The sequence below is a fragment of the Diaphorina citri genome, unplaced genomic scaffold (assembly GCF_000475195.1).
Source record: "Diaphorina citri unplaced genomic scaffold, Diaci psyllid genome assembly version 1.1 scaffold21, whole genome shotgun sequence".
Classification (NCBI taxonomy): Eukaryota; Metazoa; Arthropoda; class Insecta; order Hemiptera; family Psyllidae; genus Diaphorina; species Diaphorina citri.
In genome coordinates this window covers 462,422-484,028 of record NW_007377459.1, presented here as the reverse complement: position 1 = coordinate 484,028, position 21,607 = coordinate 462,422, and the positions used below count along the sequence as shown (strand labels likewise).

General features: G+C 38.8%; 3 protein-coding genes and 2 long non-coding RNA genes across 6 annotated transcripts in view; 3 read left to right on the top strand and 2 right to left on the bottom strand.

The window, feature by feature from the left end:
* Positions 1 to 234: 234 nt before the first annotated feature.
* Positions 235 to 7,951, top strand: LOC113467291. The gene is made up of 3 exons (XM_026823393.1): positions 235 to 562; positions 1,033 to 1,173; positions 7,638 to 7,951. Exons 1-3 carry the CDS (start codon positions 471 to 473, stop codon positions 7,900 to 7,902), a joined length of 498 nt encoding a protein of 165 aa, XP_026679194.1. The 5' UTR covers positions 235 to 470; the 3' UTR covers positions 7,903 to 7,951.
* Positions 4,269 to 15,562, top strand: LOC113467295. 2 transcript variants are annotated; one of them, XM_026823400.1, is made up of 3 exons: positions 4,269 to 4,435; positions 14,444 to 14,626; positions 15,316 to 15,562. In XM_026823400.1, exons 2-3 carry the CDS (start codon positions 14,444 to 14,446, stop codon positions 15,535 to 15,537), a joined length of 405 nt encoding a protein of 134 aa, XP_026679201.1. In that variant the 5' UTR covers positions 4,269 to 4,435; the 3' UTR covers positions 15,538 to 15,562. The 2 variants fall into 2 exon arrangements, with proteins under 2 accessions (XP_026679201.1, XP_026679205.1); XM_026823404.1 differs by having other exon boundaries at positions 4,272 to 4,374.
* LOC113467301 lies at positions 8,181 to 10,297 on the bottom strand. The gene is made up of 2 exons (XR_003391435.1): positions 10,209 to 10,297; positions 8,181 to 8,308 (listed from the first exon to the last, which is right to left on the bottom strand). It is a non-coding gene; the product is annotated as an uncharacterized LOC113467301 (long non-coding RNA).
* Positions 15,563 to 20,439: 4,877 nt separating the features above from the next.
* On the bottom strand, positions 20,440 to 20,819 carry LOC113467303. The gene is made up of 2 exons (XR_003391438.1): positions 20,759 to 20,819; positions 20,440 to 20,616 (listed from the first exon to the last, which is right to left on the bottom strand). It is a non-coding gene; the product is annotated as an uncharacterized LOC113467303 (long non-coding RNA).
* Positions 20,820 to 21,190: 371 nt separating this feature from the next.
* The window catches only part of LOC103508854 (structural maintenance of chromosomes protein 1A-like), a 32,906-nt gene continuing 32,489 nt past the window's right edge, over positions 21,191 to 21,607 (top strand). Inside the window, 1 exon segment of the mRNA XM_017443966.2 lies at positions 21,191 to 21,481. Within this exon segment, the coding sequence (XP_017299455.1) occupies positions 21,370 to 21,481 (112 nt within the window). The 5' untranslated portion in view covers positions 21,191 to 21,369.

Below are 21,607 nucleotides of genomic sequence, written 5' to 3'. Positions count from 1 at the left end.
AGGGCGAGGGAGGCCGAAGAAAAGGTGGAAGGATTGTGTGAATCAAGACTTGAGTGAGAAAAAATTAACAGGGCATGAGGTACACAATAGGACTGCCTGGAAGGGACTGACAAGAAACGCCGCACCGACCCTATCTAAGTAGGAAAAGACTAGGAAGAAGAAGATTGGCGGTTAGCGCTATTTCGACCGCCTTCCAGTAGGCAAGGAAACTCCTGTGAAATTTGGCCCTAAACAGCTGCCGAACCATGGTATTTTCGAAGTCTCCTTTGGAGGTTAATTTTAAATATTTTGAGGATAACTAGGTATATTTAATCTGTATCCTTCCAATTGAATTTTCCAGGCCATGTAACGAGCACAAGAACACTCGACCCCCCTGTATAGACAAATATCTGAACCGAAAACAACTCGAGGAAACTCTACACCAGTGTACCTCCCTCTATGATGAATTCTGGGACACCCTGTATACGAAAATGACTTCCTCTAGATTACAAGTGGAATGTGTTCATTTGATAGTTAATATTGATCAATACGACATATTACATCGGGCTTTATCCTTACAGAGGTAGGTTATGACTTATGATACATCCTGTATACCTACTGAGAATAAATATGCTTTAACCACCCTGTAGATATATTGATTTAGATTTAGACTATTTTTGAAGAGGTTTGATATAGGGAACTGTTAATGCTAAGGTCTTACCGCTCCGGAAATGAAGAGAGAAGGAGGACCGGATAAGAGAAAGCCATATAATTCAAGAAGTTACAAAGAAAGGGTGAAATGATTACCTACAGCAATCGCTTACCATTTAACCCTGATTAAAAGTGGAAGGCAGCCAGCCTGGTTACCTCTGGGCCGCAAGTTTGATTCCCGCCCGGGGCGGATCATCCTGAAAGGATGATGCTCGTTCTCGGAACGGCTGGCTTTCTCCTATCCTGTCTTCCTTCTCTCTTTGATTTCGGGACGACAAGACCTTAGCAGTTAAAAATCGGGGTAAAAAAAAACAAGGTATTCTATTATTATCATTCTTTCAGATACACCCCTATCCAGTCCACTCTAGAGTTATGTCTTCACTACTCCATGCACAACTATACCCTAGTATTTCGTACCCTACCTAACATCCCTTGTGTAGCTGCCACGGTCTTTTCCGCCCTACATCTCGCCTTGTTCAGAAAGTAAGTAACCAAGAGTTCTTTCCCATCGGGAGGGAGTGGGTTCGAATCCCAGCGGAGTCATGACATTTCATCTACATTTCTGCATCAATTTATTTCAGCCCCCTAAACTTAAAGTTTACCCAAATGGATGACAATCGAATTATTCAATCAATCAAATCGAATTAGGTACTGTGGTAAAAAACTTCGACCCCGCCGAGAATCGAACCCGGGAACTCCGGCGTGCAAGCCTGATACCTAGGTACCCAGTCGGCTACTCAGATTACTGATTATACTCACTTAGTCCTTTCCGAATTTCATTTGGGGTCGATCTTACGGTCTTTTATCCTACTCCTCCATACCATCCTATCCAGTACCTCCTCCCTTCACCCCTTCTCTCAAAAGTCTTCTTCAACTTTATCTTTTCCACCTCAGTTTGGATTATGCTTGCTACACAGAGAAAATTACTTGATTAAATTTTCAATGCCAGAAAGATTCCATACATTCATACTCAAGTTTTAATAGCATGGATCTGTGCATAACGTGGTTTAAAGTACTAATTGCGGCATAATTTTAATGGGATGAGCCATGGAGAGAAGTTTCAACGACCTCTGTGGTTTTCTGCGGCTAATATCTGCGAGCCTTGGTAGAAAATGCCCCAGGCATTAACCGTTTCTCCTATCCTGTCTTCCTTCTCTCTTCGATTTCGGGACGATAAGACCATAGCAGTTACAGTTCCTTCTGTCAAACCTCTTTTTTTAAAAAAAATAATACCTAATAAAAAAAATCCCGAAATTGAACGATAAATCTCAGGTTTGCCCATGTATGTAATTACATAGCTTGGAGATTGCGCGTCTGCTTGTTAGCGCTAGGTCGCGGGTTCGATTTTCGTCCAGGGAGAAGTTTACCCTAAACAGATAGGGTTCGTTCTCGAAACGACTAGCTTTTTCCTGTACTCCTCCCTTCGATTTCGGGACAATAACTGAACAAATAAAAGGTATGATTACTTGAGCGTCCGCTAGGTTTGCTTGGGTTATCGTATTTTGGTTTTCGCACGCTTTACTAAATCTAAAAACATGATAAAAGAACATGGCGTCTATATCGACATGGGTTTGGGTATAGGGATTATTATGGGAAGGATGCGAAATCTCTCTAATAACTCCGTTGTTACAGTTCACTCGGTTGTTTAGTTGTTGAGTACACCATTTGTTGTTGTTTATATGCAGGAATAGTAATATAGGAATCGTGAACCGTTGCCATTCCTGACAACGTAAGAAGCACTTTATGGAAGCGTCGAGAACAAGAGTTGAGTTCGAGTAGGACTCCAAGTCGTTCTGGGTAACGTCAAACAGAATACCCAGATGCAATTTTCAGTAGGAAAAATAGCAACAAACTGTGAGTGCCATTTTCAGTTTGTTAGTTGTGAGTGTCTAAAGAAATAGCAAAAGGTTGAATGCGAAGGGCGTCCACTCTTAAAATTTGTAGCCAAAACCTAATGTCAGTCCAAAGCAATCACACTACTTAGGGCTGATTGAGAGGTTGACGAAAAACGCCGACCCCGTCTGTACACGGGAAAAGGCGAAGAAAAAGAAAAAGAAGAAGAAGAAGAAGTTGTTAGTATACATCTCTATCTCTGGATTTTTATGCCCGTAGTGTGCCCTTCATTCTTCATCAGGACGAGAAGAGACACAAAAGTTCCCAATTAGATTAACACAAGAGCATCACCAAAAAATAACCCGTTCAAATATTTGCTATCGAAATACAAGTCAATTGAGCTAAAAATCAGGCCATTAAATGGCTCGTTAAACGTATCAATCCATCAATCAATCGAAATACAAGTAGGTAGGTATACAATTTTTGTCAACCGTGAAAATAGTCACTAGAGGTACCCGAGGAAGGTTGAACTGGCTTTCGATCTTATAGAAAGCTCACTCCCTGGATTAGGTCTGCCGGAGTGATCATAGAATCGAACCCGTGACCTTCTGCATGGCGTAACCATTCGGTTAACCGTTTACACAGGAAGATTACCTAGAGACCTTCTGCATGGCGTAACCATTCGGTTAACCGTTTACACATGAAGTTTACCTACCTACTTGGTCATTTCGGTTCTGAAAACCAGTCTACAGTTCCTTGGCCTGGCGTTATCACATGCCCGATTATGTTATCTATTATTCCGCATACCTGGCCTAACCTTGTACAAGTTCGACCAGAAGTTATAAGGTTAAAACGGTAATATCCCCCCGGCCCCCCTCTCTGTAGGTATACCTGTCTCATATAAGGTATCTTCCCCCCGGCCCCCTCTATACCTGTCTAAGGCATCTTGAATCGGTATACCTGTCTCACATATTATCTAGAGTCGTGTCACATGGTATTGCCTGCGGGTATACTCAATATACTCATCTTGCTGCAGGTATACTCATCATGCTCCGGGATTATAACCTAGGTTTGTTTTACCTTGAAACCTTGAGAAGTACCTACCTAGTAAGTAGGTAATTAGGTACCTGAAAATGATTATGTATAATTAATTTTATAAGAAAATTTTCAAGTATTCAATTGAGGATTCTTTTGATTTCAGGTTGCTGTCATCATTCGTAAACCATTAACCACTGACTACGGACTAATTCTATGATCAATACAAGGAGACACAGAGGATTTCACCCTTTTCAATCCAATCACTCTAAAAGAAAATTCTCCGTACCTAGGATTATTCTAGTGAGAGAGCTATGAGCAATTCTTTGGAAAATTTTACTTCTGAGGAAGTACCTTTGGGAAGCTTCGTCCGAGGAACCTGCATGGAAATGTGTCCAGCTGGCGAAAGAGCATTGTAAGTTTTATGCTCTTTCTCCTTAGTTGACTATTTTGTATTAGGTACACGTCAAGTCAATCTTATAATGTCGAAATATTCCGACTTCATGGTTGATGGGTGACCATCTGGGAAATCTCATGCTACTAGTATATACTGGCTCCATGAAGGTTAGAGCTGAGGAGTCTCTATTTACTTCTGTTTTAATTACATAAGCAAGTGCTTGAAACAACTAAAACTCCCGTTTTCTTCCCTCTCCCAACTGCCCAACTCTATCATCTTTCCTAATTACAGACGTGAAAAGGAGAACCTATAGAATTCCTGGAAACTGATCTGTTGATAGAACAACTGACGGATTTGAATCTCACCCAGAACAGTTGATTCCTGTATAGGGCCACCGGGCGTTGTTGACTGTCCAACTAGTAATAATTATCTAATTATAAATATTATAATAGCTACCTTTGGTACCTTTTTTAAACTGCAGTAAGTAAAATTATGTAGGAAAAACTCTTGAGTGGTGAAAATAAGTCAGTCTATTTTTTGGACACCTTGTACATTTTCAATTATCGAAAGGTTCGAATTATCAAGATATTTCAATTGTACCTAGAACTCACATTCCGTATAAAGCGAAGTCATTGTTGTACGTCGTTGTTTACTAATGCAAAGGAATGGATAAACTGCATAATTTAGATTAGAGGAGAGAGCTGCTATAAATTTCATTCATGTGTCACTTCGATGACATGAGTTTCACATCTCATCTGTCGACTTTCTTAACACACTCGGTATATACATTCATTTTCGCCATGATATGAACACTTCATCTGTACGATACCTGAGAACAAATACAGAAAACGGTTTTAGACAACAGATTTTATGAGATTACTAGCTGAATTCCGTCGCTTCGCTTCGGAATCCCGGCTAGTTCATCCCGAGGCATGGCCAAACTTGTAGAAAAGGCATGGCCGAACTTGTAGAAAATAATAAAAAATACGGTCGCGCTGCGCGCTCCCTATTTAGCTGCATAGTTATCAAACTAAAACATAAACGACTTGAGAATTTGACCACATAATAATGGAGCTCTAAGGGTTAGGTGGTAGAGAACGCCTCCGGCTTTAACCTCGCCTAGTGGTTACCTTCCACTCAAGAGTCTGTTATTATTTTCCTAGAGGGTACCTACTAACTGATTAAACCTGATTTAAACTAACCTGACAGTCACCCATCCTTAAAACAACCATATTCTACGTTGCTTAGTTTTCGGAATCCGTTGGTACCAAAGTCAAATGTGCTGGTTTTTCACGTTGGGGATTGCAAAATTACGCCATGAAAACCAGAGTCAAATATGCTGTTTTTCATGTTCTTAAGTTAGGCCGCGGGTTCGATTCCCGCCGCGGGCGGATTTCATCCCGAACGGATAATGTTCGATCTGGGAAAGGCTGGCTTTCTCCTATCCTCTCTTCTATTTCGGAACAATAAGACCTTAGCAGCTACAGTTCCCTCTATCAAACCTTTTTTTTTTTTTAATCACGTTCTTAAATGTCTACTTTTCTATTCTGTGTTACAGGAAGAGAATTCCTCTACGTTAGAATTCCTGGAGAACCTAATACATCCGCTGGAGGTCAGTGAGGAAGATATCTACCGAAGTGCACCGCGCATGCGTGGTGCCATGCGCGCTAGACCCCAGGGGCCTCGGGGTGCCCTTTCCAGAGCTCACGGCTCTGGTAAACCCCAATACCGGGCAAATCCTAGCCTCATGGTAAAATGCTACCATAGATCAGCAGCCGGGGTAGAAATGACCGCCCCTCATAACTTGAGACCTGCCCCTGTGCTGATTACCACTGTGCAGCATTTGCTGACCAGGTAAGATTTTTTCCATCTGTAAAACATCTATTTTTTCCCAAAAAAAATATAATCCTTGATGATTTCTTGTAAGCGCTATTTTTCTGGTTCCATTTCCGCACGGGGCGGATTTTATCCTGAACGGATAAGGTTCGTTCTCGGAACAGCTGAATTTCTCCTATCCTGTCTTCCTTCTCTCTTCGATTTCGGGACGATAAGTCCTTGGCAATTACAGTTCCCTCTATCAAACCTCTAAAAAAAAACATCCCCACGAAAAAAAAATTCGCCAAAATTTCTGTTTAAGTCACTCTCTAGTTTTGATTCTATTCTATTCTCTATTCTACAGGGTGATCAGAAGTACCCGGGTCCCCTGGTGTGAGGTGCATGGGTTCATATCTGATCGGCTGAGATGTGTACGACAAGATGCGAGTATTCAGCAAATAGACCCCTCCACTTTCATGACTATACTAGAACACTGTATATTGTTCTATGCCAGCTCCATGAACAGGTAAGTAAAACCTCGTATAGAAAGGTAGTATTACTATGGGAGCAATTTTCCTTACGCCTCTAAATTTCAGACTGGAAGCAATTGGAGTCCACCCAGTATTAACAGTGGTATGGTCATGTTGAAAGAAGAGACATAGGAGAAAGAAAAGAGTTGAGAGAATGGAAGTGAGGGGGAGAAAAGGGCGAGGGAGGCCGAAGAAAAGGTGGAAGGATTGTGTGAATCAAGACTTGAGTGAGAAAAAATTAACAGGGCATGAGGTACACAATAGGACTGCCTGGAAGGGACTGACAAGAAACGCCGCACCGACCCTATCTAAGTAGGAAAAGACTAGGAAGAAGAAGATTGGCGGTTAGCGCTATTTCGACCGCCTTCCAGTAGGCAAGGAAACTCCTGTGAAATTTGGCCCTAAACAGCTGCCGAACCATGGTATTTTTGAAGTCTCCTTTGGAGGTTAATTTTAAAGATTTTGAGGGTAACTAGGTATATGGTTGGTCCAGTGGTAACGCGCTTGCTTGCCATGCAGAAGGTCCCGGGTTCGAATCCCACCGTCGACGAAAATTTGAACTCGTTTTTCCAAGCCAAATATTTCAACGGGTAACTTTCTGGTGTTCTCGTATTGACTCAACACCTAAATGGGAAGTATTGTGTCTCTCCTCGCCCATCTGACAAGAGGCATACTACGGGATGGGCATGCTACGATACATAGGCCAGAAGCGTCTGATGTAGCAGTTGTTTCATTGCTACGAAATAAAAACGGCGGTAAAATACTCATCAAACACAAAGGTACCTACAAACAGGGTATAGGAATCAATTGACCAACAAAAGTTTCTGTTCCAATGCGAAAGGACTGAACTCCACCACCCCAGTGTTTGTGACAACCAGAAAAATGTCACCCATCCTTCAATACATTGAAGTGGACAACTTCAAATCCTACAAGGGGAAATTCTCCATAGGACCTTTGAAGAAGTTTACTGCTGTTATTGGACCCAATGGATCTGGTAAGATCTTATTTCAATAATACTTGAGCCATAATATGCCCTTCACGGTGTGTTTATGTAACGGGCTAGATGGCTCCAATGAGACTAAAAAGTCCCTTTACCCTAACAGTCTAATTGAGATCTCGTGTATTTTATGGGTTTTACAGCATAATACATAAGGTTTACACCACTTTGTTTCCCTTTTTCCCACAGAAAGTGCATGCAAATCATCAACTCTGGGTTCAGCTGTAAGAACAACTAAAGTCCCTTTACCCTAACAGTCTAATTGAGATCTCGTGTATTTTATGGGTTTTACAGCATAATACATACGGTTTACACCACTTTGTTTCCCTTTTCCCCACAGAAAGTGCATGCAAATCATCAACTCTGGGTTCAGCTGTAAGAACAACTGCCTGCCCCTATCCTATATCAAGAAATCACTGATGTTAAGCACGGAGGCAGAAGCTCAATACCTCTGTGATTATTATGGACTCAGAGTAGACACAGACAGCGCCAGAGTTCTCTGTTGTAAGGCGGATTTCCAGGCTTGCAAAGCACCAGAGGTAAATCAATTTCATTTAAAATTCCCTGCTGTCATCGAAGTGGAGGTTTGTAAAAGCTTTGCTTAAACACCTGCCTGAGTGGCGTAGTAGTCAAAACGCTATCCTGGTAAACAGAAAGGCGACCTCTGTGATTATTATGGACTCAGAGTAGACACAGACAGCGCCAGAGTTCTCTGTTGTAAGGCGGATTTCCAGGCTTGCAAAGCACCGGAGGTAAATCAATTTCATTTAAAATTCCCTGCTGTCATCGAAGTGGAAGTTTGTAAAAGCTTTACTTAAACACCTGCCTCAGTGGTCAAAACGCTATCCTGGTAAACAGAAAGGCCCCTGCAGCGAGAAGCAAAGGTCTTCTGGTGTGCACTCGTCTTGTTCTAGCCATACAGGCGCTCTGGACTCAATATAGGACAGGATACCTGAGAGCGACACGTCCATACCTTTCACACAATAGGGGAGACTCATAAGCTTCGTACCTCTGGGGGGAAAAATGAATTGAAAGTTGAAATAACCTTTCCGTATAAGACAATGGAAGTTCCGTATAAGACAATGGAAAAAAGGCAAAATTTAGGTACAAAAGAACAAAATAGGGAATAAATACCCTATCGAATCCTTTGAAAGCTAGAAAATAATACCGATTTTGGAGTTCAAATAATCGAGGTTCTACTGTACAGGTAAGGTACGGTTGGTCCAGTGGTAACGCGCTTGCTTGCCATGCAGAAGGTCCCGGGTTCGAATCCCACCCTCGACGAAAATTTGAACTCGTTTTTCCAAGTCAAATATTTCAACGGGTAACTTTCTGGTGTTCTCGTGTTGACTCAACACCTAAATGGGAACTATTGTGTCTCTTCTCGCCCATCTGATGAGGGACATACTAGGAAAGGGACATGCTACGACACAGACCACATGCGTATAATGTAGCAGTTGTTTCATTGCTACGAAATAAAAACGGCGGTGAAATACTCATCAAACACAAAGGTACCTACAAACAGCGTATAGGAATCAATTGACCAACAAATCCCGAAATAGCCAGCCTAGCTAGCTTAGTTGGTAGTGCGTCTGCCTTGTAAGCGCTAGCCCGCGGGTTCGATTCCCGCCCGGGGCGGATTTTATCCTGAGGGGATAATGTTCGTTCTCGGAACGGCTGGCTTTCTCCTATCCTGTCTTCCTTCTCTCTTCGATTTCGGGACGATAAGACCATAGCAGTTACAGTTCCTTCTGTCAAACCTCTTTTTTTAAAAAAAAATAATATCCTAAATAAAAAAAAAATCCCGAAAATTGAACGATAAATCTCAGGTTTGGCCCATGTATGTGAATTACATAGCTTGGAGATTGCGCGTCTGCTTGTTAGCGCTAGGTCGCGGGTTCGATTTTCGTCCAGGGAGAAGTTTACACCAACAGATAGGGTTCCGTTCTCGAAACGACTAGCTTTTTCCTGTTATCCTCCCTTCGATTTCGGGGACAATAACTGAACAATAAAAGGTATGATTCTTGAGCGTCCGCTAGGTTTGCTTGGGTTATCGTATTTTGGTTTTTCGCACGCTTTACACTAAATCTAAAAACATGATAAAAGAACATGGCGTCTATATCGACATGGTTTGGGTATAAGGGATTATTGATGGGAAGGATGCGAAATCTCTCTAAATAACTCCGTTGTTACAGTTCAACTCGGTTGGTTTAGTTTGTTGAGTATACACCATTTGTTGTTGTTTATACTAATGCAAAGGAATTGATTATTATGTCAATTTGATTTAATTAAAAAGCTACATAAACTGAACCCCTCATTAGTCAACACAGATAAAGCGTGTAAAATCAGCCATAGCATAGAGAGAAGTTATTGTAGGTATATGTTTAAAAATAAATGAAAAACTGATTTATTGAAAAAAAAAAAAAAAAAAAACATATTTACTTTATTAATGTCTTGAGTTTGATTCTCAACAGAAAATTTGCACCTCGCATTTCGATTGTAAATGTTTCAAGGTTTTTTTTTTATTATTATTTAATTATTATTATGTTAGGCGGTCTCATTCTGATCCCTTATGTGGCCACGTCCATTTTAGTTTTAGGACATTGCACTACCTTTACAGCATGGTTATTGGCTCTCCCCCATTTCAAAACTACCTGATCCTCTTGCAAGCTCAGAGTGGTTTGATTGTGTTTGAGTGTAACGGTTACTATCTCTTCTCCTGGGTGTCCTAGGTACTCAGTCTTAGTAAATGATAGCACATTTTAAGGGGGTTACTTCTTGGGTTACTCTGCGTGTTGACCCAGCATCTAGGGCGGGAACTTTAATAATAATAAACTCTAGTGGAAGGTAACACCACTATTGAAAAAAAAACTCCTCATGTTAGGGGATCAATGTAACAGCTACTACTTACTTCTTAGCCATCTGTTCATATTATTACCCACGGACTTGGATCATTGGACAGTTTCAAAACCCGAGCAAACCCGGTCCAAACAGTTGCCCCACAGGCAATATCTATGGTTTCACCAAATATTCGGTAACCGCTGTCGTTGAGTAGGCTATTACCTGGTATTACCTCCGCTCACATAGAGTAACGGTGGGTTTTCAAATCTGTAACAATAGAATAGAATAGAAATATACCTTGTTTATCCTGCTTGAATGAGACTAAAAAGTCCCTTTAGGTACCCCAGCAGCCTAAACAAGGTCTCTGTATTTTATTGGTTTAAAAACAAAAAACGCAAAAAAAAAAAAAAAAAAAATGCATTTCGTTTGTTTAACCTTTGTCATTTCACCTGTGTGACATACGTTACCAGTATTATGTAGCAGTTGTTTCAGTGCTATAATAAAAAGGGCGATGTGATTCATAAAAAAATGTCATTTAATAATATTACACTTACATGACACAAAATGATTATATGATGAGATCTAAACTACTTACATATATGATGAGATCCAAGAGTTTTTTTCTCTCTCTGAGGACATTTTTTAAAGAGGTGTAGTATCACTGTGAAGGTACCTACCTAACTGCTAAGGCTTTTTTTTTTACAACATGCCATTTCCCACCCATCCAGATAGCAACCATGCAAGTCCCTTTACCCTAACAGTCTAATTGAGATCTCGTGTATTTTATGGGTTTTACAGCATAATACATACGGTTTACACCACTTTGTTTTCCTTTTCCCCACAGAAAGTGCATGCAAATCATCAACTCTGGGTTCAGCTGTAAGAACAACTGACCTAGACCATAAAAGGAATATTCCTACCAAATTTCAGCTTTCTAGGTGTTGTGGTTCAGGAGATAGAGCGATCAGTGTGTGAATATGGAATGTGAAAGAGTGAATGGATCTTGATTTTATAATATAAGATATTTATTATTAGCCGTCCTTAAGGCATGGCCGTTCATGTCACTCATCCAGTTAGTGGTCTTGCTCGGCGTAGCTTAACAAAAACGAACCGGAAAATAAACTACACACACACACACACACACACACACACACACACACACACACACACACACACACACACACACACACACACACACACACACACACACACACACACACACACACACACACACACACACACACACACACACACACACACACACACACACACACATTCATTTTTATGTATTAGATGTAGATTTTGGTTTAGGCTGAACCTATACTCTATAGTTTCCTTTAGACTGAGGAGACCTGAAAAGGATATTTCCGATCATTTTCGCGTTTTGAAAATAATTATCATTTATACACCTATGTATTGATAGATAGAAAGTAAAAATTAGACTTTCCTGAAAAGTTAGGGGCATCATAATTATATACTTCAGTCGATCAATTGCTTTTAGTATTATGTACGCCTATATCATACTTCACTTTATAGAATGTATTATTATTTGCTTTCGTATTTCCCTTATGAAAGCTTTTCATGCTGCATCGAAGTCCCTATTGCGATATTTACCATTTTAATTGGTATCCTTTTTGTAGATAGTTTGTTTTGCTAAGCTAATGAACGGGTATGGGGTAATTATAAGATAATTACATAATTACCTAAGATCGTGTCTGGAGTGTATTTAATCCAAGCTGGTTTTGTCTATTTCGTACCAAGAAGTGTTTAGCCAATTTCAAATTTCGAACACGTTACACGTACTTGAAAGTAAAATTTGAAGTAATATTAAAAATTTTGAGAAACAGAACATAAACTGGAGGGAAAATGACTTCAATTCGTATTTATTGTGACTTTTTAGACAAAATGGGATTATCTAACTTCAGCCGGTCTAAGGAGAAATCCCATTACATCTTTATGCTATTTCAATATTCAGGAATAATTTTCTTTACACTCTGCCATGGTTGGAACACATTCACCCGAGCAACACGATATCTGCCGGAATTTTTTCAGTCATTATATGAAGATATAGCCATAAATTTTGTTGTGTTTCAAATACTTTGTCTCAATCAACAATCTGAAAAAACAATGGAATTGGCAATTTACATGGAAAACTCATTCTGCACTATCAATAACAAAGCCATTCAAAAAAGTCGAATTAAATCTAAGAAAGCGGCGATATTGATTACATGGAAAACTCATTCTGCACTATCAATAACAAAGCCATTCAAAAAAGTCGAATTAAATCTAAGAAAGCGGCGATATTGATTTTTCTATTTCTGTTGATAACACTGATCATGTCATTTAGTGCTCTTCAATCAATTATTCCTCCTAGTTCAGAAGAAATTGAACTTCTAGCCAATATTTATAGAACCAAACATCCAGAACGAATCTTCATGTCAACTGTAAGGATACCTTTCATTGATGAGACAGAATCTTGGTACTATGAGGCTATCATGCTGTTTGAGGTTTTAGCTGAATTAGTAGGCATCGCGTTAGTCTGTGTTGTATGTACTTTTATAATCAACATTATATATTTCATGGAAGCACAATTCACCATTCTCTGCCAGCATATAGAAAACCTAGGTAAAAAACTAAGGGATTCTCAGGGGCAGAGGTTTTTCTACACAAACTTTAGGAACAATGACATTGAGTACCTTTCCACTATACAAAATAAGAAGATGTTTGCATCAAACAAAAGAAAACCAAGTCTAAAACAAAGACTAATGAATGAGAAAATAATCGAACAACACTACGAGAAACTTTATCTGAGACAGATCATTTACTTTCATCAAAAGTTAATGCTATTGCAACAAAAAGTAAGTATAGGTACATACAAGTACATGTTGACCATCTATATAAATAAAATTGTAGATTTGTCTGTACATAGCTCAGAATCGTGAATTTTTTAGTTATTCTTACTCCTTATGCATCCACGATTCCAAAAATCACATTTAAAAAAATTTCTGTCTGTCTGGCTGTATGTGTGTGTGTGTATGTCTGTCTGTTACGCTAAATAGACAAAATTCTAAATTTTTCTGATGTTTTGAAGAAAAACCGGGCGAGAGCATATGTGTGAAGTTAGAAACCAAAAGAAGAAATTATTGAAGCAAGGTTGCCAAACCTCACGCCCGCGCCATAGGCTATGTAAAAATTCAGGGACTTTTTCAGGATGGGTTCGATCCCAACCGAGGCATAGAATTTTATACTCATTTATTTGATAATTTGACCACATAATAATGGAGCTCTAAGGGTTAGGTGGTAGAGAACGCCTCCTGCGCGGCGTTAACCTCGCCTAGTGTTTAACTTCCACTCAAATCTGGACTATGTACCTGTTTTGTCCACTTCCTTTGTCTTCCCCGGTCTCTACCTCAAATATATGTCCCAACCGAGGCATAGAATTTTATACTCATTTATTTGATAATTTGACCACATAATAATGGAGCTCTAAGGGTTAGGTGGTAGAGAACCCTTCCTGCGCGGCGTTAACCTCGCCTAGTGTTTAACTTCCACTCAAAAGAGTCTATTATTATTATTATTATTATTAATTCTGTGGTCCACTGATCCGTACGTATATCATGTACCGTAATACACCGTTCTTTAACTGACACTCTAGGTTGAATAAGTCCGTACTTCTCTATTTTACCGTACAACATCGTCCTTCTTAAACAACATTCTCTTTTTCCTCATTCCTCTGATTCTTCTCAGAGATGACTGCATTTTTCAACCTACAGTTCTCAGAGTCTCGGACTTCAATTCTCAGCTGGCTAGATTGTCTTCTTGATTTTTCTGTATCAATGATTTCTTGTTTTGTAGTTTACTTTTTCCAGCGCGACCGTATTTTTTATTATTTTCTACAAGTTCGGCCATGCCTTTTCTACAAGTTTGGCCATGCCTCGGGATGAACCAGCGGGATTCCGGAGCGAAGCGACGGAATTCAGCTAGTTACAAATAAATGTCGAGGTAATAATCCTTAATACTACCCATTGCAGAGGAAGGGCGGTGCCACTACCTCCCCCCTTTCTCTCTCATGGGTTGAACCTCTAATGAAAACCTGGATTTGAGAGGGGAAGATAAAAATCTTCGCCTCTCTGATCCTATCTCTCAGATAAGGACATATCTCAACATATCTCAGAAGAGGGATGCCGCCAAATGCGACAACCCTCCTCTGAAAGATAAAATTCATGTTAATACACTTAATACCTCTCCTCAAATCTCACTTACCTATATCCCTACGGTCAAACTTTTTTCTGTTTATGTTTCCAGATGCAGATACTGCTCACCCCCATCATACTACCCCTCGTAGTCTTCACTAATCTTGCTTTCTCCATTTGTCTCTATCAACTGACAGACACAAGCTCCTCTTTGTCCAAAGTCAGAAAGTGTAAATTTCTGTTCGAAATGATAACATTGACTCTGCAGTATTTCTTTTTGAACAACTCCTCAGAGGTGAGTAGATTGAACAACTATATTACGGCTTCAATTCTATTAATTTGTATAATAACTGCTTCAATCTTTTAGTGAATACCTAACCCTCGGTAAATAACCATAATCTGAGTTTTAAGCTTAGTTCAATACTGATTTCTGATTGGCTAAATAATAATACAGAGTTCAAAATCAACCAATCACATTGCTTTTTTCAATTAATTTAAGCAAGTTTAAACACAAATTGCAATTTAGTGGTGGTCCATTCAATTGCCTTTTGAACCGGATGTTCTTACTCTTTTACTGCACCTTTTCTCACTCATATTTGGGGTCTACCCTTATTTATCCTTATCCTACCCCTCCATACCCTCCTATTTTATGCCTCTTCCCTTCTCTCTCTGTTTTCTCTCAAGTCTTTCAAATTAAAAGCTTATTACGGTGTCACCAATGACTTAATAAGAGATTTCACACAGTGGGAGAATTTTCAATAATCAAAAAGGAGTTTTTAACAATCAAAAAGTAGTTTTTAATGATTCAAAAAGGAATTTTTAGTGATTCAAAAAGGAGGAGTTTTTAAAAACTCCTCATTGGATCATTAAAAGCTCTTTCTTTTATCATTAGAAAATTCTCCCATTAGTGAAATCTCTCATTAAGTCATTCGTGAAATCCACCATTAATGTTTGATTTGTTTTTAATGTGTTCAATGACGACAGATAATGGACGATTGCAACGCCATGGTATGTCGCTCGATAAACTCTAGTCACTGGCAACACTGTACTCTGGATACAAAACGAGGTCTCATGTCACTACTGAGGATTTGTCAGCGGCCGAACCACCTGGAGTTCTACGGAGGTGCCGTCATTCCAAGCCGGGCCTTCTTCTTGAAGGTCATCAAAATAGCGTACAGCTTCGTTAACTTTATCCGATGTACATAAGCACTTCCCTCTGTTATTATCATTACTATTACCTATTATATTATTTTCCCCTTTTTTCATAATCAAGCAAAGTCTTTTGTTGTAAGCAACATAATGGAGCAGTTGCAAATGGGTAAAAATTATTAATAAACTAGTGGTTAACCCGTCCTTTGTACGGGATCATCGTGGCATAAGAGTCATAACGTTTCCATTGTAAATTAAAAAGGTTCTCTAATTTTATTTATTAAGATGGTCGATTCCTACGTAAAAAGTAGTGAAAAATCCAGCTTTCCTCTAAAAATTTCCAACACAAACCTTATTTTTCCTGGGCTAATAATAACACGGGTATGGGGTAACTATAGGATAATTACATAATTACCTAATATCGTGTCAAGAGTCTATTAAATCCAAGTGTCCAAGCTAGTTTTGTCCATTTCGGTTCTCTAATTTTATTTATTAAGATGGTCGATTCCTACGTAAAAAGTAGTGAAAAATCCAGCTTTCCTCTAAAAATTTCCAACACAAAACTTATTTTTCCTGGGCTAATAATAACACGGGTATGGGGTAGATATAGGATAATTACATAATTATCTAATATCGTGTCAAGAGTCTATTAAATCCAAGTGTCCAAGCTAGTTTTGTCCATTTCTTACCAAGAAGTGTTTAGCCGTTTAGACAATTTCAGATATCTTGAAAATAAAATTTGAAGTAATATTAAAATTTTTGAAAATCACAGCATAAACTGGAGGGACAATGACTTCAATTCGTATTTATTGTGACTTTTTAGACAAAATGGGATTATCCAAGTAGGTACATGTTGACCATTCTGTAATAATTCACTTATTTTGTGCACATAAATTATTAAACATGTCCAGACTGGAAAGAGAGAAAAAATATGAACCCCATACCTAATAAGATTTCCTATATATGGACTCACAGCTTTCTCTGGAATAAACCTGATTGTGCGGACTTTATAGAGCTGCTGCAGGTGAATTTTAGAGAAACTGAAGAGTTTCAAATATACCAGTGAGGGTGCCTCTAGGTTCCATCAAGGCCCCAGAGCAGACTCTAAATCCCTCAAGACCCCTTCGGTTTAGAGGTCCTGAGCCAAGCCCTCTGGCCTGGATGGCACTTCTTGGTATCCTCTTAAGGAATGATATATGGACTCACAGCTTTTCTCTGGAATAAACCTGATTGCGTGGACTTTCTAGAGCTGCTGCAGGTGAATTTTAGAGAAACTGAGGACGTTGAAATATACCAGTGAGGGTGCTTTGAGGTTCCATCAAGGCCCGGGGATAGCAGCTTAACTCCAAACACAAAAAGCCCACTCCGAGGCTTAGGTGTAGGGGCGAACAGCCCTAAAGGATGGGTTAAGCTACTACGAATTTACGAACACAAACCCTATTTTTGCTGAGCTAATAATAACACGGGTATGGGGTAATATTATAGGATAATTACATAATTACCTAATATCGTGTCAGGAGTGTATTAAATCCAAGTATCCAAGCTAGTTTTGTCCATTTCGTACCAAGAAGTGTTTTGCCGTTTAGTCAATTTCAGATATCTTTAAAATAAAATTTGAAGTAGGTAATATTAAAAATTTTGAAAATCACAGCATAAACTGGAGGGACAATGACTTCAATTCGTATTTATTGTGACATTTTAGACAAAGTGGGATTTTCCAACTTCAGCCGGTCTAAGAAGAAATCCCATTACATCTTTATGCTATTTCAATATTCAGTAGTAATTTTCTTTACTGTCTGCCATGGTTGGAACACATTCACCCGTGCAACACGATATCTGCCGGAATTTTTTCAGACATTATATGAAGATACAGTCATTAATTTGATTGTGTTTCAAATACTTTGTCTCAATCAACAATCTGAAAAAACAATGGAATTGGCAATTTACATGGAAAACTCTTTCTGCACCATCAATAACAAAGCTATTCAAAAAGGTCGAGATAAATCCAAGAAAGCGACGATAATGTTTTTTCTGTTTGTATCACTGATGGTGTCATTCATGGGTCTTCAAACAATTATTCCTCTTAGTTCAGAAGAAATTGAACTTCAAGCCAATATTTATAAAACCAAACATCCAGAACGGATCGCCATGTCAACTCTAAGGATACCTTTCATTGATGAGACAGAATCTTGGTACTATGAGGCTATCATGCTGTGTGAGCTTTATGGTGGCGGATTATCCAACTTCAGCCGGTCTAAGAAGAAATCCCATTACGTCTTTATGCTATTTCAATATTCAGTAGTAATTTTCCTTACTGTCTGCCATGGTTGGAACACATTCACCCGAGCAACACGATATCTTCCGGAATTTTTTCAGACATTATATGAAGATACAGTCATTAATTTGATTGTGTTTCAAATACTTTGTCTCAATCAACAATCTGAAAAAACAATGGAATTGGCAATTTACATGGAAAACTCTTTCTGCACCATCAATAACAAAGCTATTCAAAAAGGTCGAGATAAATCCAAGAAAGCGACGATAATGTTTTTTCTGTTTATATCACTGATGATGTCATTCATGGGTCTTCAAACAATTATTCCTCTTAGTTCAGAAGAAATTGAACTTCAAGCCAATATTTATAAAACCAAACATCCAGAACGGATCGCCATGTCAACTCTAAGGATACCTTTCATTGATGAGACAGAATCTTGGTACTATGAGGCTATCATGCTGTGTGAGCTTTATGGTGGATTTTTTGCCATTTTGGCTACCTGTGTTATATGTACTTTTATAATCAACATAATATATTTCATGGAAGCACAATACACCATTCTCTGCCAGCATATAGAAAACCTGGGTAAAAAACTAAGTGATTCTCAGGGGCAGAGGTTTTTCTACACAAACTTGAAGAACAATGACATTAAGTACCTTTCCACTATACAAAATAAGGAGATGTTTACATCAAACAAAAGAAAACCAAGTCTAAAACAAAGACTAACGAAGGAGAAAATAATCGAACAACACTACGAGAAACTTTATCTGAGACAGATCATTTACTTTCATCAAAAGTTAATGCTATTGCAACAAAAAGTAAGTACCTAGGTACATGTTGACCATTCTGTAATAATTCACTTATTTTGTGCACATAAATTATTAAACATGTCCAGACTGGAAAGAGAGAAAAATTATGAACCCCATACCTTATAAGATTTCCTAAAAAAATACCTTATATTTTACTATCCATCATGTTATAGGATCTGTAATTCATATATGATAAACTTGCATAACTAAATACCTATTATATTATATTAATCAGTAGGTACTGTACCCAGGTAGTTCTCTAGAAAGGAGTACCTAGCTCTCATTTAGCTTAGATATTTTGGCAATTTCGCGATGCGCGAAAAATTTCGGGAAGTCCGTGAATTGGGTGCCAACTTTGGATTTTTAAATAAGAACGCCTATTTTTATTACATATTCGTTTTTTACGTTAAATTTAAAGTGCAATCAAGTACTCACTCGAATTTTTGCGGTTCATATATTGAAAACTGCCAGCTAGCTGGACTGGTTAGGGTTAGCTGTTCTCCTCCCTGTTTACTCGTATAGTCGCACAGGTAGACACTAGCCTTCTCTCTGTTCGTCCCCCAGCCAGACAAATTATTATTTCCTATTATTTACCTTTGTGTACAGAAAGTATCCTCTAGTCTGGTACTTCGGCCGGTTTCAAACTCCAACGCTCCGGCCACCGCAATCATAGCTCCGTTATCTATACAGTATCTCTCATCTGTAGCGTACAGACGTGCCCCCCGCTCCTCACACATCAGCCGCATCATGTCCTGAAGACGTAGGTTGCACCCCACGCCCCCCACGATGAGCACCTCCTGGCTCCCGGTGTGTGCCATGGCCCGCTCTGAAGAGAAAAAACCGTATTTCATTATGTGACTTTTTTCAATCAAGAAGATATATTCATTTTCAACACCCTGACTGCCAAAGCATATTCTATGGTGATTACCCACAAAAACCCATGGTTCAATATATCTCCCTTAACATGAGAGACAGACTCTTTAATTCTTGGATTTTTTTCATAAAAAATAGCAAAATGTCACTTAGAGGTCCCCTTTCAGATAACTATTGAAAATACATACATAAGTGGCCTTCGTCTCGAAATCGAAGAGAGAAGGAAGACAGGACAGGAGAAAGCCAGCCGTTTCGAGAACAAACATTATCCTTCTCCTCCATGGCCCGCTCTGAAGAGAAAAAACCGTATTTCATTATGTGACTTTTTTCAATCAAGAAGATTATAAATGTTCATTTTCAACACCCTGACTGCCAAAGCATATTCTATGGTGTTTACCCACAGAAACCCATGTTTCAATATATCTCCCTTAACATGAGAGACAGACTCTTTCATTCTTGGATTTTTTTCATAAAAAATAGCAAAAATTTCACTTAGAGGTCCCCTTTCAGATAACCATTGAAAATACACAAGTGGCCTTCGTCTCGAAATCGAAGAGAGAAGGAAGACAGGATAGGAGAAAGCCGGCCGTTGCGAGAACGAACATTATCCTTCTCCTCCTTTTTTTTTCTTTTCGGATCATCTAGCTTGGTCCGCCCAGGGCGGGAATCGAAACCGCGACCTAGCGCTTACAAGGCAGACGCGCTAACTAGGCTGGCAGACGCGCTAACTTCACAAAAGTGTATAGTTTTTTTATTCTTTTTCAAATCTTTATTTATTTAACAAATATATAACAGATGTCCAAAATACAAATGTATTTTTTCCAAGCCTGGTGCCCTCCCAAGTCCCACAAAGGTGATGAAAACTCACCCGTAGTTTCCACAAGCATAGCAAACACAGTTTCCTGCAGCGAGAAGCAAAGGTCTTCTGGTGTGCACTCGTCTTGTTCTAGCCATACAGGTATTTGTTAAACAGTGTCTGATCAATATCTATCGCCTCTTGTTGGGTCAGGTACTTCATCATCAGGGAGGGTGAAATAAAATATGAAAACGGCTTATGGGAAGAAGGTCCTGTGACAACTAAACGAGTAAAATATAAGAAATTTAAACAAACCAAACTTTGGAGATGGTTAGTAATCATGACATGGGACTATGTAGACTTTTGAATTTAAAACGAGAGTTCTGAAAAAAAAAAAACAATTACTTGTTGTACAGGTTTCCTAGGTGATCAAAGCAGGTAGTGTTACTGGAACTGATAATGAATTGCATTTTATCTGCAAAGGAAACGACAAAAGGCTTTTAATGCCAGTATGCAAGTAATTACCTTAAATTTTACTGATAAGAAGGCACTTCATCCCATAATCCCATTACAGAGATGTGTGAGAACCCGGCTACTCTTGAAATTTAAATTTGTTTTTTGAGCGGTATCGATGTATGTGAACATAGCATAGGCACAGAGAATGCGCATTAAAATTAAAAAAAGGCGGCAGGGGTAATCTGTTCTGTTCTTTTAAAAAATACTGGGGTACCTAGCTGAAAGGCTGAAAGTAAAACATAAAACAAAAATCCTTGGAAAATTGCTATCACTTTATCTTTTTTTTGGGTGGTTCTTTTATCCTAATTTCCTTTTATTTTATAAATTTATAATCTCGTTTCTCTCTACAGCTAGCTAAAATATTTTATTCTAGAGCCACTAAACCGCCATAATGGTGTTTTTGTTTTTGTTTTGATCTTTTCGATTTGATGTTTGAATTGTTTGATGTTTGATGATTTGAGAAAGATGAATTTTGCGTTCAAAAAAATTCAACGTTTTTAATCTTAATTATTAATTAAATAAATTAATTTTATTACCTACTTAAGTTTTAAAGTTTCTGTTCCAATTCCAATGCGAAAGGACTGAACTCCACCACCCCAGTGTTTGTGACAACCAGAAAAATGTCACCCATCCTTCAATACATTGAAGTGGACAACTTCAAATCCTACAAGGGGAAATTCTCCATAGGACCTTTGAAGAAGTTTACTGCTGTCATTGGACCCAATGGATCTGGTAATAGAATAGAATAGACAATAGAATATACCTTGTTTATCCTGCCAGAATGAGACTGAAAAGTCCCTTTACTCCCGCAGTCTAAACAAGGTCTTATATATTTCATAGGTAAAGTTTACAAATAAG

Excerpts from the sequence above, each read along its gene's own strand:
- LOC113467295 (XM_026823400.1), top strand. The coding sequence starts at position 14,444 with ATGCAGATACTGCTCACCCCCATCATACTACCCCTCGTAGTCTTCACT. Across the intron at positions 14,627-15,315 it reads TTTTGAACAACTCCTCAGAG|ATAATGGACGATTGCAACGC; the intron begins GTGAGTAGATTG and ends CAATGACGACAG.
- LOC113467291 (XM_026823393.1), top strand. The coding sequence starts at position 471 with ATGACTTCCTCTAGATTACAAGTGGAATGTGTTCATTTGATAGTTAAT. Across the intron at positions 563-1,032 it reads CGGGCTTTATCCTTACAGAG|ATACACCCCTATCCAGTCCA; the intron begins GTAGGTTATGAC and ends TCATTCTTTCAG. Across the intron at positions 1,174-7,637 it reads CATCTCGCCTTGTTCAGAAA|AAAGTGCATGCAAATCATCA; the intron begins GTAAGTAACCAA and ends TTTTCCCCACAG.